The 19,586-nt window shown below is 35.6% G+C and overlaps 2 protein-coding genes across 2 annotated transcripts in view; both read left to right on the top strand.

Moving 5' to 3' along the window:
* The window catches only part of LOC142354480 (histone deacetylase 1-like), a 204,995-nt gene that overhangs the window by 98,730 nt on the left and 86,679 nt on the right, over positions 1 to 19,586 (top strand). The gene's annotated exons all lie outside the window — the stretch shown is intronic.
* LOC142353897 (broad substrate specificity ATP-binding cassette transporter ABCG2-like) overlaps positions 186 to 19,586 on the top strand; it is a 63,421-nt gene continuing 44,020 nt past the window's right edge. The window contains exons 1-9 of the mRNA XM_075406126.1: positions 186 to 344; positions 6,776 to 7,002; positions 7,471 to 7,605; positions 8,467 to 8,526; positions 8,926 to 9,108; positions 10,392 to 10,473; positions 10,899 to 11,056; positions 16,753 to 16,904; positions 17,668 to 17,904. Of these exons, the coding sequence (XP_075262241.1) occupies positions 324 to 344; positions 6,776 to 7,002; positions 7,471 to 7,605; positions 8,467 to 8,526; positions 8,926 to 9,108; positions 10,392 to 10,473; positions 10,899 to 11,056; positions 16,753 to 16,904; positions 17,668 to 17,904 (1,255 nt within the window). The 5' untranslated portion in view covers positions 186 to 323. The remainder of the gene's footprint in view (positions 345 to 6,775; positions 7,003 to 7,470; positions 7,606 to 8,466; positions 8,527 to 8,925; positions 9,109 to 10,391; positions 10,474 to 10,898; positions 11,057 to 16,752; positions 16,905 to 17,667; positions 17,905 to 19,586) is intronic.

Here is a 19,586-nt window from a genome sequence, read left to right as displayed (position 1 = left end):
AATACAATTGTCGTTAGTTGTAAGAAATTTCAAAAGATTCTGATTTGAAAGTAGCTCCGATATGAACTAAAAAGTTCGGTTTAATTAGAAAAATGTTTATAATTAACGCATTTCTCATTAGCTCCAATTTCTACATGAAGCGTCATCTGTGGTCAGTTGAGTACTTTGAGAGACTAGTGATTGTTTTCTGTGTAAATTTGTACAAACAAACTTGAATGGACAACAAATGTTGACTTGTTCTCACATCATGTTACCAAAACTATAATCAACTGATCTCTTTAATCTGTTCAACAGTATTTTAAGTATAGAAAACATTTCAAAACATGAGTCACAGCGGAAAATACGTGAGTACAAAACATTTTTGGAAACATAAAGAGCTTACTTTGTACCTTGACTAAAAAGAGATACATATATTTTTAATAGGAAGACAGAGCAGTTACTATTGGGGTTTTCTTGCCATATGTTTTTCTTCATATGAGCAGAAACTTTCAATACAAAGCAAACTAAATATTGGATTTCGAAGCTAGACAAGAAAACTCATTAAAATTCCAGTACTCTTTCTGACAACATTAAGTGAATATATTGTTGGCGTTGAAAACGACGCTTAGAAACTTTTCAAAACCATGAAAACGACAGAATATGGACAGACACAAAAATTTGGTCTCATTATAGTAAGAAAAATTGTACTAACAACGAGTAAAAGAGTATCAAAACTTTTTGACGAGGATCTTTTAACAAAACAGAACAACCCACAATGTTAATCATGTGTTTATGATAAAAAATTTCAAGTGAAATTTGAAAAAAATTGTACTTCATTATATAAGTTGGATACTAATTTGGTCTTAGTGTTTGCAAAAACCAAAAAAAAACACAATGAATTCCCATTGAGTTATTAACAGCAAACAACTAAATGGGCAATGTAGGAAGGTAAAAGTCCAATTTTTAACATTTTCAAAGTTTTATTGTCTGACCAGCAAACCAACAAACTTTCAAAATATATAAATTGGAAGATGCAGTACCCACTAGAAACATTATTAATTTGAACCCGAACAATAAATTATAAGCATAAAGAAAATTTCAGACAAAAAACTTTGAAAATGTTAAAAATTGGACCGTTACCATTGAAACCAATTGCTACTACCAAAAAGAATCAGTAAGTTAGCGAGCAGAGACGGGTTTCAAACAATTATTAAACTTCAAACAGACAAACATTTTTCACGAATGAAGCAAAATTATGTAACAAATATGCAAAAATTAAGAATTTGTGCAAAATGTTCGGTGATGATATATTGATAAGCCGTTACATTTAATGGAAAACTTGGTTGAGAACAAAAGCGGGTCAATTTAATGGTTTTAAAAGAAAGTTTGAAATGGCTTGTGCTGCATTAAACTTTATATATTGCAAAATCAGAAGCCAAAAATTTGTGCTGTTTGGTTGTTAATACCCATATTATGCATGAAAAATTGAGAAGAGAAATTCTTGAAAGCGTTGAAGATTGCAATACCGGCATATCACAAAAGCCAATCTCATTTATGTACGTTTCCATTTATGAAAATTTACGGCCAGCAGACAAAATTAGCTAAAAACGGGATTTTTCTTGAACTGACAAAAAACATTTCCCAATTTCCTATTCACGCATTCGATATCTTTCAAACAGTAAAATACGTTCACATTTTGCTTTCTGAAGCCTTTAAAACTAATACGTGCAAAACAGCAGTGTCTTCTGAAAATTGCGTCTCTGTCTTGACATCGCGAAAATTGTTACTAATGAAAGACAAAACGCACTACAAAAAAACCAGAGTCAATTTTGTCCATGAACAGTTTTTTAAGATTACAGAAAAAAATTCAGGAAATATTCTCAGACACCATAAATTTTTTGGAAATATCTTTTCGCAATTAAGATATAGTTGGGACAAGAGGTGAACAGTGGTTGATTTTATTAGGTGGCTGACTAAATAGAAACAATGATAGCCCACGAAAAACCTCATATACTTTAAGGAACAGCTATCGTTGTAGAATAACGATTACAGATTAACAGAGTAGAGATAAAGATTTGATTTGAAGGATTTGCTCAATCAAAAGCCTACTCAAAGAGTTGAGCTCAATTGTTTTAAGAGTTGTTTTTTCAAAAAATCAGTTTCAAATTTTACATTGGTTGCTCCGCTTCAGTTTCAAGTTTTTTATATATAGGACTAATTTTTTTACTCTAAAAGTGTTTAAATGTTTCCATAAAGATCCTAATAGAATCTTATAAACGTTATTCAAGCTGCTGGTCTTATTTTTTGCGAAAATTAGTTAGGGAAACGCCAGGATACAAAAATATACAATCACGTAACCGCGACAAACTGTTTCGAACAATTATCATATTGCTACTTAAAAATTTACTGCTCCGTTGCGTGAAAAAGAACGACAGACGATGTTCTCTTAGGAACAAAAGAAGGTCACTATAGGGTTTTGCAAGTCTTGACTGTCAGCTTTATTCGATGAAGATGCTTTGGAAGTCCCCAAATCCTGTAATTATAAGGATTAAACGTGACAGAAAATAAAAACTATATAACAGACAAGGCGGCTCGGTAATGTGCAATGGCACATAAGGTTCCGACCCCGCCCATCCACAATTTTGTGGATGGGCGACCAAATGAGGAACAGATAGAAAAACCCAAAAATTATTTTTAGCGAATCCCAAAAAAGCCCAAGTCTTTTTCAAAAAATTCCGTATGAACGATAAGATAACCTCCAAAACAAATAACTCAGTGGAGTAAAAATTGATGCATTAGATTGCTGTAATATGTCAATATTAAGAGAGCGAGTCAAAACGAACAGCAAAATCAAACAACAACAACAACAAACATTAATTATATCAAAAAATTTATGTCCCTCTTAAAAACTAAATTTAATAACAAAGTCAACATACCGTCAGATAAACCTGAAACTAAACAAAAATAACTTAAAAATCACCACAAAACATATGCGACCAGTCCATAGAAAGGTTGGGTAATAATTATACAAAAAAGAACAAAAACAGAAAAGTAAAAAAAATTAACTTTTTTTTTTGAAACAATTAACTTCAAAGTAATAAATACCATTAAGAATAAATTAATATTACCACAAATTTGCGATTACCACTGCTTCTATAGAAGGGCATTAGGACCTGACCTTATTCATTTTTTAGAGCGGCTAAAAAGAACAACAAAGAACAAACAAAATTTAAATTGAAACTTGCCAGAAAACGCTGTCAAAACCGTCAAGCCAAATTTTGGCACTCAAAATATATTTGATTGCGCCTTCTTCAAACAGTTATAATGTAGTACGTGGCCATTCATTAGTAAGACTAGGTAACAAGTAGACAAAAAAGCGGAGTGCTAAAGTATGTAATACTTTTAATTTTTTTTTCGAAACAAAATTACATTCAATGTCATGAAAGGCATTAATTACAAAAAGAACTATTTAAATATCGTCGTTTTTTCATGAAAAAGAAACCCTCGAGACCTGTAATTATCCAGAATATTTCTTGCATCTACAAAAAGAACGTCAAATATGACAAAAATCAAATTAATTTAATTTTTTTTTGTGAAAAAGCGGTGTCGAAGCCAGTAAGGTCATAACAAAATCTTTAAAAAAAAGATATTTGGACACTAATCCCTTTTATTCCCTTGACACCCATAATGTCATATTTGACCTGTAATCAACTAACGAGATTAGGTAACAAAAAGAAACATAAAAAGAACAAAATTGCGAAGTTAAAAAATTATTTTTTAATTTTGGAAAACGATGGGTTTGAAAGTCATAAAAGCCATCAGCTATCTGCTAATATCAGAATATCGGTTTTTCTATTCTTCCATGAAAAGCCAATGAAAGCTATCACTAAACAGGAAATTTCATACGACCGAAACGACAAAGTATAAATGACAGTTAAGACAAAATTAAAAAATTCAATTGATTTCTTCAAGAAAGAGGCGTCGAGGCCATTAAAACGATGATTTATATCTTTCAAGATTTTAATATGTTCAATTGTGTTTTTATTTGAATGCTAATAAGGTGACATGAGAACTGTCAATAATGTGATAATGTGACAAAATTAGAAAACATGAAAAACTGGCAAATATCAAAACAAACAAAAATCTAAAATCTTGTAGTATCAAAGCCAGAAAACAATAATTTCAGGCTTAAAACTGCAACCGAGAATAAATGTTAACTCAGTAGAAAGAAGAAGCAGTCTTTTTTTGCTGACACTAAGCTGGAAGTTGAACAAATTAAGAAAAAGTAGAGGAAAAGTTAATTAAGCCATTATTTATTGAAAAGTCAATTATTTTTTAAAAAAAACACCATAAACTTTCAATTAAAAAACTAAATGAATTAGCCTGGAGCTGTTTCGCAAGCGAATTGGTTGGACCTATCACTCCTGAGCTTTGATTTGATATGTTCTGTTCTTTATTATTAAAAAAAAGTCTTTTTTTTTTAAAAAAAAAAGACCGACTGATTACAACCCGATTTTTTTTTGGATTGTAACAGTCCAAGAATGGCCCAAAACTACCCCTGTTAATACTTATTGTCCGTTAAGAACAATTGATTTTTCAAATGTTGTAGATATAGATAATTTCTGAGTTGAAACTCAAAATAAATTTTGCATTTTTGATAATCAACGAGTAAAGTTAGCAAAAAACGGCAAAATTTTAACTACAAGGCACTCTCTGCGGACTCTGAAGTAGAAATAGCCCCCCTCTGAGTCTACAAAGATTGTATGAGTGTTGTTTGGGGGTGTACTGTAGGCAAATTTAATCAAAGTGGACTAAAGTAGCTTATTTCGTGCTGTTGTTGATGAAAAAGGCTAAATTTTGAAATGTTTATCCAGATTTTTTGACCAAAAAATTAAATCAAAACAATCAAAAATGCTTGTTCGTCTTCAAAAACGAAATCAACGACACTATTCTTAAAAATTATAACAAATTTTAGCAAAATTGACGAAAATTTAGGCAAAAATTCCGGAAAATGTGAATAAAAACAACGTGAATTCACTCTTCTTTTCTCAGAAGTTTAAGCCTCGATAACTCCCTGTAGAAAACGAAAATTAAAAAAATCTTTTTAATTCCATATTCTACGCTGAACGAGCTTTCTAATGATACCAGTCTCAACTCTCTACGATGAATATATCGAGCGGCGAAAATTCACTGAACAAAAAAAAAAAAAAACCCAGTTGAGTATATAGTTCCTTCCCCCTCAAGAGGGTCGGAACAAAAACTTGCTTTTCCTTCTTATGCCCATGTTTATGAGACATTTGGAAAATCCAGCAGAATTGTTATTAAATTATTCACACTAGATGTCTTCAGAAGGATCACACTTTTTGTCTAGAAATAAATGAGAGACAGAAAAAAGAAGACGATAAAATTGGTTGGTCCAAAAGTGGGTTCTTGGCAACATTTTTGAAACAAGAAAAATCAAACGAACCAAATCACTTAACTCATTGTCCGAATTATTCATTGTTCACTGTTTAAAAAAGTAAAAGATAACCCGGGTCGAGGTGTCAATGCTAAAAATCGCTAAAAATGTAAGATTTGCGGTGAATGCGGTGAAAATATGTAAGAATTGCAATTTTTAGCGTTCAATGCGGTGAATGCGGTAGAAAAAAAGAATTCAACACTAAGAATCACAAATCCTACAAAAATTCAGCGCTAAAAATCGCAAGTCTTACAAAAATTCAGCGCATTTGTTTTCAATAACATTTATTGAATCTGATTCAAATTAACGAGGAAAAGAAATCAAGCAAGAGGTAGGTGGCGCAGTGGTATAAGAAGTTGTTGAAACGCACGAGGTGAGAGGTTCAAACCCCTGTAAGTGCTTTTTTGTAAGAAATCCGATGAATGCGGTGAAAAAAATTTTAGCCGCTAAAAACCGCAAATGTTACGAAAATTCACCGCACTCATCGCAAAAAGATGCGTGCGCTTTGCTGTGAAATTTATTTTTATTTCACCGCTATTCACCGCAATTTTTACATTTTTTTTTCGACAAAATCTCGACCCGGGAAAGTAACAGATACAAGTAAGTATAAAAAAACACTGAACTTTTTGGAGATAAAATAGTACTGAAGTCGGTGACACTACCAGTTTTATTTGAAACAACAAATACGCTCAAATAGGCATTATCAGAGACCGGCAATCACTGCTATAATGGAACAAGATAACAAAAGGAATACCAACTTTGCGCATAAACTCAAATAATTGCAAAAATTTTCACAAAAATTTTTCTGAAAGTCTTAAAAATGGTCTGAAAGTCATGAAATTGGTCTGAAAGTCAGTCACTCAGGAAGAGAAAAAATGCGCCGGTGGTTAATTAATTGATAGAGGAAGACCGAATCTAATATTGAGAAGAACATTATCCTAGTAAAATAAGTTAGACAGATTTTATCACCACGATTAAAAAAATCCTGTTGATCTTTGTTTTAGATACGTTATGTGAAAGTTTCCTAGAAGCAGTTAATGTCAACGTCATTAGTTTTATGAAAATTAGCATAAAATTCAGGCATCTATATATTAAATTTCATCAGATCAACCGTTCTTTTCATTTTTGCGTCAGATTTTTTAAAATGGGTCACCTATCATATCACAATATTGAGGAAAAACATGCTAGTGTTTCTGAGCTCACTTTTAGTTAGCAAGGAGAATTTCTCTGTCTGTAATTCTGTACCATCGCAATATTATGGTACCATCTTGATTCACCCTTCTCTGTGTTTTATTTCTCTTGATCCAAAAGCTGAGGTTTCTGAACGTGTTTTTTCAGCGTGTTTTGGTGGAGGAGGAAGAAGAGGAAAGAGAACCAATAGGAAAAACAGGAGCAACAACTGATCAGAATGACTGTGTTTTCACTGATCCATTCTGTTCCACTTCTGATCAGAATGGTGCCTCCTCTGCTCAGAGTAAGTCAGTGACTGAGCAGTTGATAGAGAGGGAGAAGGAAATAACAAGGAGGAGAGTCACTTCCAAAGGGAGCACTGTCGAACTGTCCAGGTATGTTATAGTATAGAAACATCTCTATTTTAAACATCACATTCAAACAATCTTAGTCTAACTCCTACGCTTATCTTGAAAGATTCTTGCACATGGCGCTTATCTTGCAAGATCTTGCAAGACTTCAGTACTTATCTTGCAAGATTTTTGCAAGAATTTGGTACTTATTATCTTGCAAGATTTTGCAAGAGTTCGGTACTTTATCCTGCAAGATTTTTGCAAGACTTCGGTACTTATCTGCTAAGAATCTTGCAAGAGTTCGTCGCTTATCTTGCACGGTGATTCTTGCATATCAGACATCTATCTTGCAAGATGATGCGTAGTCTTACAACACTCTTGCCGTCGGTAACAGACTAGGACATGTTCTACTAAGTAAGCAAAAATAGTCACATGACTATGATACGATGAAGAAAGTACAAACTTTTTATTCGCACTATAAACCATCAAAATTTTTTTTGTTCTGTTGAGGTCTTTCTTCCTGAGACAGAAGTCGGCTGAGGGATTCCACACCTGTCTGAGTTTCCACGACGTGAACTACTCTGTCAAAGTGTCCAATGGCTGGCTCAAGTCAACCGAACACAAGCAAATCCTGCGCAATGTCAAGTAAGATTATTTATTCGTTTTGACCGACTCCCATTTTCTGCACTCTCTCTCTCTCTCCCATGAGTGTTAAAAAATTCGTTTTTATCGGTACATATGCTAGGATTTTACTTTACTAGTGAGTGCAGGAAACAAACATTCAGCAACTTTTTCTATAATTACCTTCAATTAATTTAGCGGACTTGATTCCCGGGTCGAGAAATTTTCTAAAAATTATATGCTGGAAATGCGCTGAAATGCTCGAAAAATTCAGAGCAAAAACCTTACATAATAAAGCGCTGAAATGTGCTGAACAGCGCTGAAACTTTGTAAGAAACGCGCCTAGATTTTAATTGTAAAGTTTCAGCACTGTCTCACAATTTCGGCGTATTCAGCGCATTTTTTACTCTGAAATTCGCTGAAAGGGTGTAACTAAAAATCGGTGGCTTTCATTCGCCGTACAATTTTTTTGGTGATCTCCAATTAGCAAGGTATATTGTTATATTCAGTAGAATTAACGAACGGAATGAATAATATAGTTTGGATTCTTGTTTGGTTGAAAATAGTATCTTGGGCATGCTCAACCAAAATTTTTAAGTTCAATTCGAAAGTTTCATTTTTGTTTCTGAAAACTCTATGAATATTATGAAAAACTCAAAACATCATGTTCATCCTATTTTCAGGGAAAAATGCTTTATAGATTTATACTGCACACACTTGGCTAACAAAAGACCCTTAGGTCTCTCTGATTCAGTACTGAATCGTCAACTTACTATATACTGAATATACTAAATTCAGTACTGAAATATATTGATTCAGTACTGAAAATCTATGACACTCGAGTCCGGGTTCTTTTATTTGTTTTTGATATCTGTTTTTGTTTAGTGGTATCTTCAAACCTGGTCTTAATGCAATTATGGGTCCAACTGGGAGTGGCAAGACAACGTCAGTAGACCATCGCACTTTCAATCACACTTTCATTCTTCACTAAACTTGTTCATCCATCGTTGCAAATAAAACACTTGAAAAGATTGAGACGTTCACGATCCTATGATCAGTCATTTCTCAGTCATTCGTTCTTAGATCACTATCTACTGGGTCGAGAAAAATTATGTAAGAAATGCGCTAAAATGCGCTGATTTTCCAGAAAATTTCAGCGCAAAAACCTTACATAATAAAGCTGGAACTAGTTTTAGTTAAAAACTGAAACTTTAATTTTAAACAGTGAAATTATAAGAGTAGTTTAGTTTGGTTTCGAGTTTTTAATCAGTGCAATCAAGTGCATAAAAAACAAGTTCCTTGAACACATTACAGAACGGCATGCATATAAGTTTCTACTTCCAGATTACTGGACCTGCTGGCGATGAGGAAAGACCCAGAAGGCTTCTCTGGCTCCATTCTGCTGGAGGGACAGACTCTACCGAAGGACTTCAAACTGATCTCATGTTACGTGGTGCAGGATGATGTTGTCAAGGGAACTCTGACTGTGAAAGAGAACTTGATGTTCAGTGCCAAACTCAGACTGAGGTCACATTCTCATCTCTTCCATCTCATTTATGTTCATTGTTTCTTTGGATCTTTTCCGTTGCCCCCCCCCCCCCCCCCCCCACCTCCCCCAGTACTTTATCCGCCCCCAGTTACAGAGCACGTGCCATTACATAGTAAATCATTATGTAAAAATATTAATATTGCACGGGCGTCTGGGGGTGCATATTATGCACCCCCAGACGCCCGTGCAATATTTTTTCAAAGGTTGACAAACAGGCTCTGCTTTTTCGATGAAGTTTCAGAAGATGCTGCAATGAATAAGTTTATCATTGAGAGAAAATTCTAGAATATCCTCTGATGATAGCTGCAAATCTAATATAAAAGCTATTAGCAGGAGGTAGTTTCGATCTACCGACCTCTGGGTTATGGGCCCAGCACGCTTCCGCTGCGCCATCCTGCTCTGACTTCGATGCGACTAGTCAAAACAAATTACCATACAGCTACATATAGACAAAAGCTTGTATTCTCTTGCTAAATTTGACGAAAAATACAATTTTCGACCATTGTTGGTACAGTAATCACAATCTGACGCAATATGGTAGTCTGATTACAATAGAGGACATACATAGTCGGTTTAAACTCCAACATGTAAGCTCAACTGGTAGACACACGCATGCAGGATGGCGCAGCGGAAGCGTGCTGCGCCCATAACCCAGAGGTTGGTAGTTCGAAACTACTTCCTGCTAAAATTGTGTCATTGTTGAAGAAAAGCATAAAAGATTACGAGTAATTTGTAAAAGTAATGCGCGCTTTATTTTCATTCCTAATTCAGTTTTACCTGTTTTTAATTTATGTAACTTAACAATTCGTCGTTTAATGGAGTAGGAAGCTATATTCCAAGAGGCCTAATAAGCTGAATTAGGGGTGTGAAAAGCAAAACTTTTATTGTTAATATGCATAATTCTCAACAAATGGGGTCACGATTTGGTTGAAACAAAATTTTAACCTAGTCTGTCCCACCCCTACCCCCCCCCCCCCCCGGGCTTAGTAAACATATATTTTTTACATCATCCAGGCGCACGCTCTATTTTTACATAGCAACACGCTTTTAACAATAATCAAAGTGTAATGGGGGGGGGGGGGCAACAAAACACGGGGGGGGGGGGAACAATAGACCCGGGAACAGTTCAATTAAATCATTCATCGAAAACAAAGGACAACTTTTCGGACGCCAGTTAGACCTGACATTTGCCAAGTCTGACAGTATATAATAACATATGTGGTTAATATATGGTTACTTAACCATTTATGGTTAACTTCAGAGGGAAACAGAGACTGGAGACAGAGATCAGAGTTGAACAAGTGTTACTGGATCTGGGACTGGAAAAGTGTGCGGACACTCTTGTAAGTATACACTCCGCTCTAACTTTCTTGGGGGGGGGGGGGGGTGACGGAGTTGGATGGATTCCTAGGTTGAGGTGCCAGACCGAAAGTCGATGTCCAGACCGAAATGAACGCACAAGGGGGTGTCGTGCGTTCAAAATTACACGGCCGCCTGGAAACACTAATGAACGCACAAAAGTCTGGACATAGTCAAGTTTGAACGCATGATAGTCTGGACCTGGGGATTTTTGAACGCACGTTGAACGCACGAAAGTCTGGTCATACGCACTCAACGTCTGGGGTGGTCTGGAAATTTCAACTTTCGGTCTGGCACATCAGACTGGGTTTGAATCAATTGAAGAATTTACTGAATTGAGTAATCAATATCTCATATTGGGAAGTTTTTATGAGATGTATGAGTTTAAATTGTTTATTTGTGTTGACAGGTGGGTACCAATTTGATCAAAGGAGTGTCGGGTGGGGAGAGGAAGAGATGTAACATTGGGGTGGAGTTACTCACACAACCCAGTGTCCTGTTTCTGGATGAACCCACAACTGGACTCGATTCGACCACTGCATTCAACGTGATGAACCATCTCAAAAGGTATCACGTGCACATTAGCCTGCCTTCCTAGTCATTTGGCAATTTATGATTTGCAAATTTTTGTTAAATTACTCCAAAAAAAAATTAAACAATGTTAAACGTCAATTTTTCACTAACAAATTTAACAAACAATAATAAAATCTATAAAATTGACAAACCAATCTTTTTTGTAAGTACTGAGGAAACCGACAAAAGCTCTGGCATTCGAGTGGTTGATCTTCAATCAATATTAATTTACAAACTATTGCAAATAATAAATTTTTAAACCCTACCCAGTTTGAGGTCTAGGCCAAAATGGCCTCCGATCAGACCGTCCCAGACAAAAGCAACATCTGATCAGACTGACACAGTCTGACTTCTCCTCTGATCAGACTAGTGTGCGCTCCAATACACCTATGATCAGACTGAACTGCGCTCAAAATCGCCTCTTATTACAGTGAAGTGCATTCAAAATAGTCTGATGAATGAATGGTTTTGAACATGAGCAAATCTCTCAATATCGCTATAATATAATCTTTTCATGAAAATTGGTGTTTTCAATGATATACTCAAATAACGAAAAACAATTCCTAAAGCTGTTGCTTAAGCATCAAATATTTGCAAGTTTAACCACCAACATTTTTATGTTTAAGGGTCTCTCGAGGTGCATGTTTAAGAAACGCATTGAACAGCATGCTTAAGCAAACAGACGAGAGAGGTCGATGACTTGCAACACGTCATAACAAAAAGTAAATGTATAGGATATGATCCGGGGTCAAAAAGTTGATAGTCAGGCGCTTTTTATCACTGGGCTGTACGATCGCGCAGATAGTTTGCCCCGAAGCATGAAATTGGTTTTTTTTTTCGATATTTTGTGGTTTTTGTGTTAACGCAATGATTAACAGTGCTCTTTTTTACCTGTTTCAACGGTCCTTAAAAATGGAGCCTAGCGTAATAAATGCGTTTTGGGACGCGTTATAACGCCATATTTAATCTCCTAGTCTGCATATTTTTGCGCTCATTACGCATTGCCATATTAAAAACCAGCTAGTCAAAGAAGCCATTGACCAAAAAAATTGATGATGTAGAAAGGGCAATAGACAAGACCAATACGCATCGGTAGCATAAGGGATGAAACTTACTGTTAATTGAGGGGCACGATCTTGGCCCATCGAATTGGTAAATGCTATTTTTCATCCAGTCCCGTCTGTCTTATTTTTCTTTCTCTTTTTTTCTTTTTATTCTTCTTTGTTTTAAAGTTTTTCCAATTATCTACTTCTATATTAGTTCTAGCTCGCTTGATGTGTCACCATGTTTTAGGCTCCTAATAACCGCATGTTTTGACGCTCCTTAAGCACTCAGCCTAACGTAGTAAATGCGTTTTGAGAAGCGCTGTGCAACCATAGAGAAGCTTGTTCTTTACACAAGTCTTAGCGCTCCCTACACATGAAACATAGCAAACCCAAAATGTCTTGAAAACAAAAATTGTTGGTACATAGGGTAATAGACGCATGAAATATGCAGCGTAGCGCAAGCGGTAAAAACTATGGCTGTTCCTAACTATGGAATATTAGGACCCATTACTTGGCAATAAAAAAACTGAAATTCTAATTGGCTATTTTTTACACGTAAGATAAAGACAAAAAGTTTTTTAATCAATTGTGCGTCACTGCAAAAGCTTTGAAACTTTAAGGCAATTGTTGTTTTGATTAAACATTTCCAAAGAAACGATTGATGTAAGTTAACGCATATGTTGATTTGCTAGTAACAATTGCCGCATAACAATAAATATCATATAATAATTTGTTCTTGAAAGTTGCGTTTTTGCTTAAAATACTAACTAAATGACTGCAGTGGCCAGTTAAAGTGTTCCCTTCTTTGAAGGATGACTGGAATAGATTCAGGGGCCACCACGATTCCCGATGAAATTTTTGGAATGGGTGATTTAAATAAATGATTCTGTGTATTCCCAGTGAATGGAAACTTGATACACCTTGATAAGACATTCATGATCTTGACATCTCTTGCCAAGAACTTGAAATATCAACTTTCAGGGTAAATCTTGATCAGATCTTGTTAATATCTTATCAAGATAAACAGACAAAGATGTCCTAGATGATTTGCATTTTTAGGTTTTTTTAATAAAATGATTTTTTAGAATTATAGAGTCAAAGTTTGCGATATCCGCAACTCTGAATTTAAATTAGGTTAGGAAAAGAAATAAACTCAGTTTTTTTTTAAATTATGTGAAGGCCTGCGATATCCGCGGTCATTCACATTCACATTCACATTCACTTTCAAACATTCATATTTTTTGTTGTTATTCTATCTCTTGTCCAAATTGTAAATATTAGATTTTATTATATTGGACCAAAATTCATTTGAAACCCTGATAGAAATTAAAAATTGGTAATGTGTTCAAGGAAAAAAAAGAAAAAGAAAAAAAGGAAAAGGGAGGAAAAAATTTCAAAATGAGTGCAAACAAAATAATCTTGCAAAACATCAGATCGATCTACAAAAATTTGAACAAGTTTGAAGTGTTGATGAAACAACAGGAGAGTCAGCCTTTAGCGATATGTTTGACGGAAACATGGCTCAAGGACCAATCTAACACAAAGTGCATTAACCTTGATGGCTATCAAGAGATTGCTACAAGCAACCGTAATACTTCTAAGGAGAAGGGGTTGGGATCTTTGTAAGGATGGATTTAAAACAAACATTTATTAAAAAAATTGGCAGTACCAGTATTCAAATTTTAACTGTGAAAATCAACACAAAAAATGGCAAAAGTATTTTTTACAGTGATCTATATCAAACCGAATACAAGTATAAATGAAATATCGGAAAATTTTCAAATGTTTTTTTGAAGAACTGACTCCGGAACCGGAACAATTGCACATTGTTTGCGGAGATTTTAACATTGACCATAGTAGCAAAAACAACAAGTTTACAAAATTAAAAGGCATTTTGAGTTATTACAACTTAAGTAATATGTGAAACGCTGGGTATACTAGAGAAAGCGCAAAGTCGAGAACTAATATTGACGTAGTTTACTGCTCGAAGAAAGTAGAAACTGAAATCATCAAGTCAGCTGTAACGGATCACTATACTGTCCAAATCGTGTTCTCTGACTACGTCGGAAAACCTGTACAACCGAAAAACAAAGTTTACAGGGATTGGACGGTTCTTGAAAACCACTTAGTTTTAGAAAAAATGGTTTTTAAAATAAGAGAAAAATTAGGCAGACTTATGTCGCACTTTTATGCTTTGGATTATGATCTTGCATTTCAAAAGTTCCAAGAGGCTATCATTGAGGAAGTTGACAATTATATTCCATTGAAAAAATCAAAACCTTCTCAGCAACAAAATTGGATTCACAACAGCATAAAAAATTTAGCAGCAAAAAAACAGAGCTTTTTCCAGACCTTTTTGAGACAAAAAAATAATAAAAACAAGGAAAAATTCAATAAAATCAGGAATAAGATGAGAAAGAAAATAAAAGAGAGCAAAAAAATCTATTATCAGAAAATGTTGCACAAAAACGCAAAAAACAACTCCAGCAGCTTTTTAACACAATGAAAACATTGAGTGGAAATACACGAAAAGAACAAGAAGAGTTGTCAGAGAATCAGATTGAAGATTTTAACATTTACTTCACAACTATCGGAAAAATTTTATCGAATAAATTAATTGATCCTGGAAAAAGTGGAAGACAAAAAAGAGTTTTAAACAGCATGTTTTTGACCTCAAAAAATGAAGCCGAAATATCACTAGTCATTAAAAAATTGAAAAATAAATACAGCACTGATTGTCACGGTCTCAATAACTTTATACCTAAAAAATAGAATATGCTCTAGTTCCTACATTGACGTTTTTAGTCAATAAGTGGTTCGAAAAAGGAACCTTCCCAAAATGTTTGAAAAAAGCAGTAGTAATTCCAATACATAAGAGAATGCTTCCGAAGCTCAGAACTACAGGCCAATTAGTTTATTACCAACGATTGGAAAAATACTAGAAAAAATACTCTGTGATCGGATTACCACATTCCTCAATAAATACGATTTGCTTAATAAAAATCAATTTGGGTTCCGACAAAAAAGAGGGACTACTGATGCACTAGTTACTTTCCTCGAGGAGAAGAATCAGAGAAGACTGGGAAAATGGATTTAAAGAAGTAAAGGCTGTCTTCATAGATCTGAAGAAAGCGTTTGATACAATTGAACAAAATTTGCTCCTGGAAAAGCTAGAAAACATAGGAATGAGAGGACCTGTACATAAATTACTGAAATCCTATCTGAGTGACAGACAACAATGCGTCAAATGGGTTGAGTTTAGGTCGGAATTCTTACCAATAGAATATGGAGTGCCGCAGGGCTCGGTGCTAGGTCCACTGCTCTTTCTAGTTTATATAAATGATATTCAGGATTTCTGCGGTGACTCAACTGCATTTTTGTTTGCTGACGACGCTGTTTTGAAGCAAAATGCGTATTCAAGTACAGAAAAATTTGAGAAGTTAATCGAATCTGTCGCCGACTATTTTTTGCGAAACAAACTGACGCTCAATTTAGAAAAAACGCACCTTGTGAATTTGAACGCAACCAGAAAATCTTCTCAACAAGAGATAATTTTGCAGAATGATGCGATCAGTCAAAAAACGTCTTTAAAATACTTAGGAGTACATATTGATGAAAAACTTAGTTTTAATAGGCATATCCTCGAACTATGTGCAAAACTGTCCAAATTTTCTGGATTGTTTTATAAGTTGAGATCAATTTTGACAACTGCACAGTTTCTTGTAACATATAAAGTTTACGTACAACCAATACTAAATTATGGTGTTTTAGTCTATGGAACCAGTAGCAAGACAACACTTCAGCCTCTAGAAGCAAAAATAAAACAAATTGCCAGAATCATGTTTAAAAAAAGAAAAAAAACGGAATCAACACTGCAAAATCGAGAAAAGTATAAAATGCATTCGATCAAAGATTTGCACATTTTTGAACTTTTTAAAAAATTAACAGAGATACTTAGATCGGAATGCGAAATAAATAGTCTAAAATTCCTTATAACAGAGAAAAAAATAGAGTCAGTTGAGTTAAAAAGAACATCATCCCGTCAGTTGAAAAGTACAAACGCCGTGAGTGGACTTAGCCCTAAACGGTTAGGAGTAAGAATAAGAAAGCTGTTGAACTTTATATTAAAATTTAACCCCAATTTCATTTCAGATGTACAAAACTTGAGTAAAAAAGAATTGAAACGTTATCAGTATAGTTTTAGAGACAATTTTATTAGCAATAATCAACAAATAGTTTCGTTAATATATTGAGCTGATCATCTCAAATCCTTTGCATCTTAAGCATCTGACAATCTGTCTTTTAAAGTCTCTTAGTACTGCTACTGGCATCACTTGACGAGGACCATCGGACCTTTTGATGACCTATCAAGTAAGTGGCGGTTCTGTGCGGCCTAGTTTGTACAGCAATGCTAACTTACTTGAAAACAATTTATTATTATTATTATTATTATTATTATTATTATTATTATTATTATTATTATTATTATTATTATTATTATTATTATAAACCAAGAGAATTTCTTGACAGCGCGTGACTAAAATATTGGCAAATCTTGATAATAATTTCCAATTGCTGTTCAATGTATCTCGTACCAATAAAAACAGAAAAATCTTTTTGAACTCAGTTTTATGTGTGTTGTAGTCTGGCATCTCACGGGAGGACAGTGATTTTCTCAATCCACCAGCCGAGATATTCCATCTTCAAACTGTTTGACAAACTGCATTTGATCTCAAAGGGACATACCGCATATCATGGACCAGCCAATAGAGCACTCGATTTTTTCGCATCATGTGGTATATATGACACCCAACACACACAATCACATTAATCAAATAATTGCATTGGCCCAATTCCGCAGGCTTAGAACTGGACTTATGAAAAGAACATTCTCCACCCAAAATTCCAATAAAAAATACTTTTGCTCGGTTTTAACAGAGTGCTCGACCACGTAATTTTGGTCAATATTGACTTCACCCACCCCCCCCCCCCCCTCAGAGTCTTTTTGAGTCTTTTCATTAGTCGGTCTCTAAACCTGAGTCACTTCTATAACAACGTCTGTAAAAACGCCCGCCGCGAGGTTTTAACCGCAAAGCGCGCGCATTTTTGGCGCTGAATGCGGTGAAAGTGCTGACTTTTTGTACTTATGAAAATAACATTCTCCACCCAAAATTCCTATAAAAAATACTTTTGCTCGGTTTTAACAGAGTGCTCGACCACGTAATTTTGGTCAACATTGACTTCACCCCCACTCCCCCCCCCCCTCAGAGTCTTTTTGAGTCTTTTCATTAGTCGGTCTCTAAACCTGAGTCACTTCTATAACAACGTCTGTAAAAACGCCCGCCGCGAGGTTTTAACCGCAAAGCGCGCGCATTTTTGGCGCTGAATGCGGTGAAAGTGCTGACATTTGCGGTTTTTAGCGGCGAAATTTTTTTCACCTCATTCAACGGAACTTTTACAAAAAAAACTCTCCGTACATGGGTTCGAACCTCGGCGCGCCTTTAAAATTGATAATCAAATTCCGCAAAGTGTGTCAGAATTCTTTGTTAACTTGTGTAGGGTTCCCCTGTGACAGTTTCAACAACCCCCCAGACTTCTTCCTCGATGCGATGATGGAGTGTGAGGGGATGACGTCATCAGGGGAGGGAGGAGGGGTTACTGTGGACACTCTCATGCTGAAGAGGGAGAGAAGCAGGACTATAAGTGAACAGACCAGACAGTACCAGTTGAGTAGTGGACAACACCACCTCACTGCCAGTTACAGAAGGAGCAAGTCTGGATACAGTGTCAGATCAGGTACGCATATGATAGAAATCCAGATTCTTTTTTATTCAGTCATGTGTTAAAACCACAGATCTCTGCAGTGTCGGATTCTAATGCCAGATTTTACAATGCACACCGTGATCCACCAACCCAGGTTGAGTTGACAGATGGAATTGACCTCTGATCAGACTCAAGTCGAACGCACACGGTGTTTTTCCAGACCAACTTTACAGGGTCTGGGAATTGGTTCGAGTGGACATTGGTCTGATTTTGATCAGAGGTTTTTATTGTATGGGATGGTGTGATCAGAGTTGGATTCAATCTCATATTATTTTGATCAGAAAAGATTTAAAGCGCAATTTGGTCTGATCAGAAACCAAACGGAGTGCATTTTTTTATTTCACTTTTGCATTTTTTTTACTGAGAGATGTTGGCTCCGCCAAGGGCCAACAATAAAGCTGCGTTCTTATCAGACACTCATCTAGAGTCTAATGGTGCTAATAAGATCCAAGGGGTCCAGCTGAGATCAATTGCTGGTCGCCTTCACAAGCACTTTTGAATAACTGCGGGTCAAGACGCTTTTTATGAAAAGCTCTCTAAGTTCATCTATTCATTCAGGAACTTGCACCAATGGCATTTTGAACAAAACGTTCTTACCTTTTTTGTTTTCGTTTTCATCGACAGTACTCTTAGAGTTGACTTTTCATTAGTTGATTATATTACGACACACATCAATTTTTATGAAAGTAACAGTGATATTAAGAGGTTTTACACAATTAAAATCAATATCTGCTCACAATACCTCGGGCGCTCTTGGAGCGCACTTGAGTCTTCAAAGACACAATTTACAGGTTTTGAAGTGTGGTTTTCGATATAGGAAGATCTGGCACTTTAGAACCTGGCTTTTCAGAGATGTGGTATTTTCAAAGTGCGTCTTTTAAAAAAAGTTACGTGATCCTGCTATACTTATTTTAGGACTTTGATTTGCCCTCCATCTCGGCAAGGGGTTGGCGTGCTGCATTTTCAACGCAGTTTTCCCTCACCTCACCATTCGAAGCCCAATAATTTAAACTGAGCTGGGGAATAAAATATGTCTCAAAAATAACAAAAATAGACATTCCGTCTCAAAATTGAAAGTATTGTACCTCCAGCAATCATTTGGTTCTTGTTTTACGACCCAACTGATCGTTACATCGGTTTAAATCTGCCTATAATTTACCGTTAAAATCAATTTTACCCTCCATTACTATTCATGGGCGCTTGATTAGTTGCTCTCAAACGAAGTTTAAAGCAATTATATTAGCCTTGTTCGTCTTTTTATTCGATTTTTTGGTTGACCAATTTTTTTGTCTGACCCATTTAACTTTTCGTCCTCAAAAACGGGATAAACAGATAGCTGAGGGCATTAAATTCCCTTAGAGCCGTTTTAGTTCACTAGTCTCCAAGGGTGAGATTCACAGAAACTGTTTTGGAATACGTATAATCATGGTGTGAAGGGCAGTTCTTAGAGTGTGACCCCCACAGCTCCATCACCTCTCCCAGTTCACCCCTCTCCCAAATCAGCCGCCCTCAATACAACCCCTCTCCAAACTCCACCCTGCACATCGTTCATGCCGCAAGGACGTGGCCCCATGCAACCGGTCCCAAAATGGCTGTAAAAAACAGTTATCTAGAGGAGGGGGAAAACCCAACAAATGTTAAATACATCGTGTACC

Source organism: Convolutriloba macropyga, chromosome 15 (assembly GCF_964194025.1).
Source record: "Convolutriloba macropyga chromosome 15, txConMacr16.3, whole genome shotgun sequence".
Classification (NCBI taxonomy): domain Eukaryota; kingdom Metazoa; phylum Xenacoelomorpha; order Acoela; family Convolutidae; genus Convolutriloba; species Convolutriloba macropyga.
This window is presented reverse-complemented; position numbering and strand designations above follow the sequence as displayed.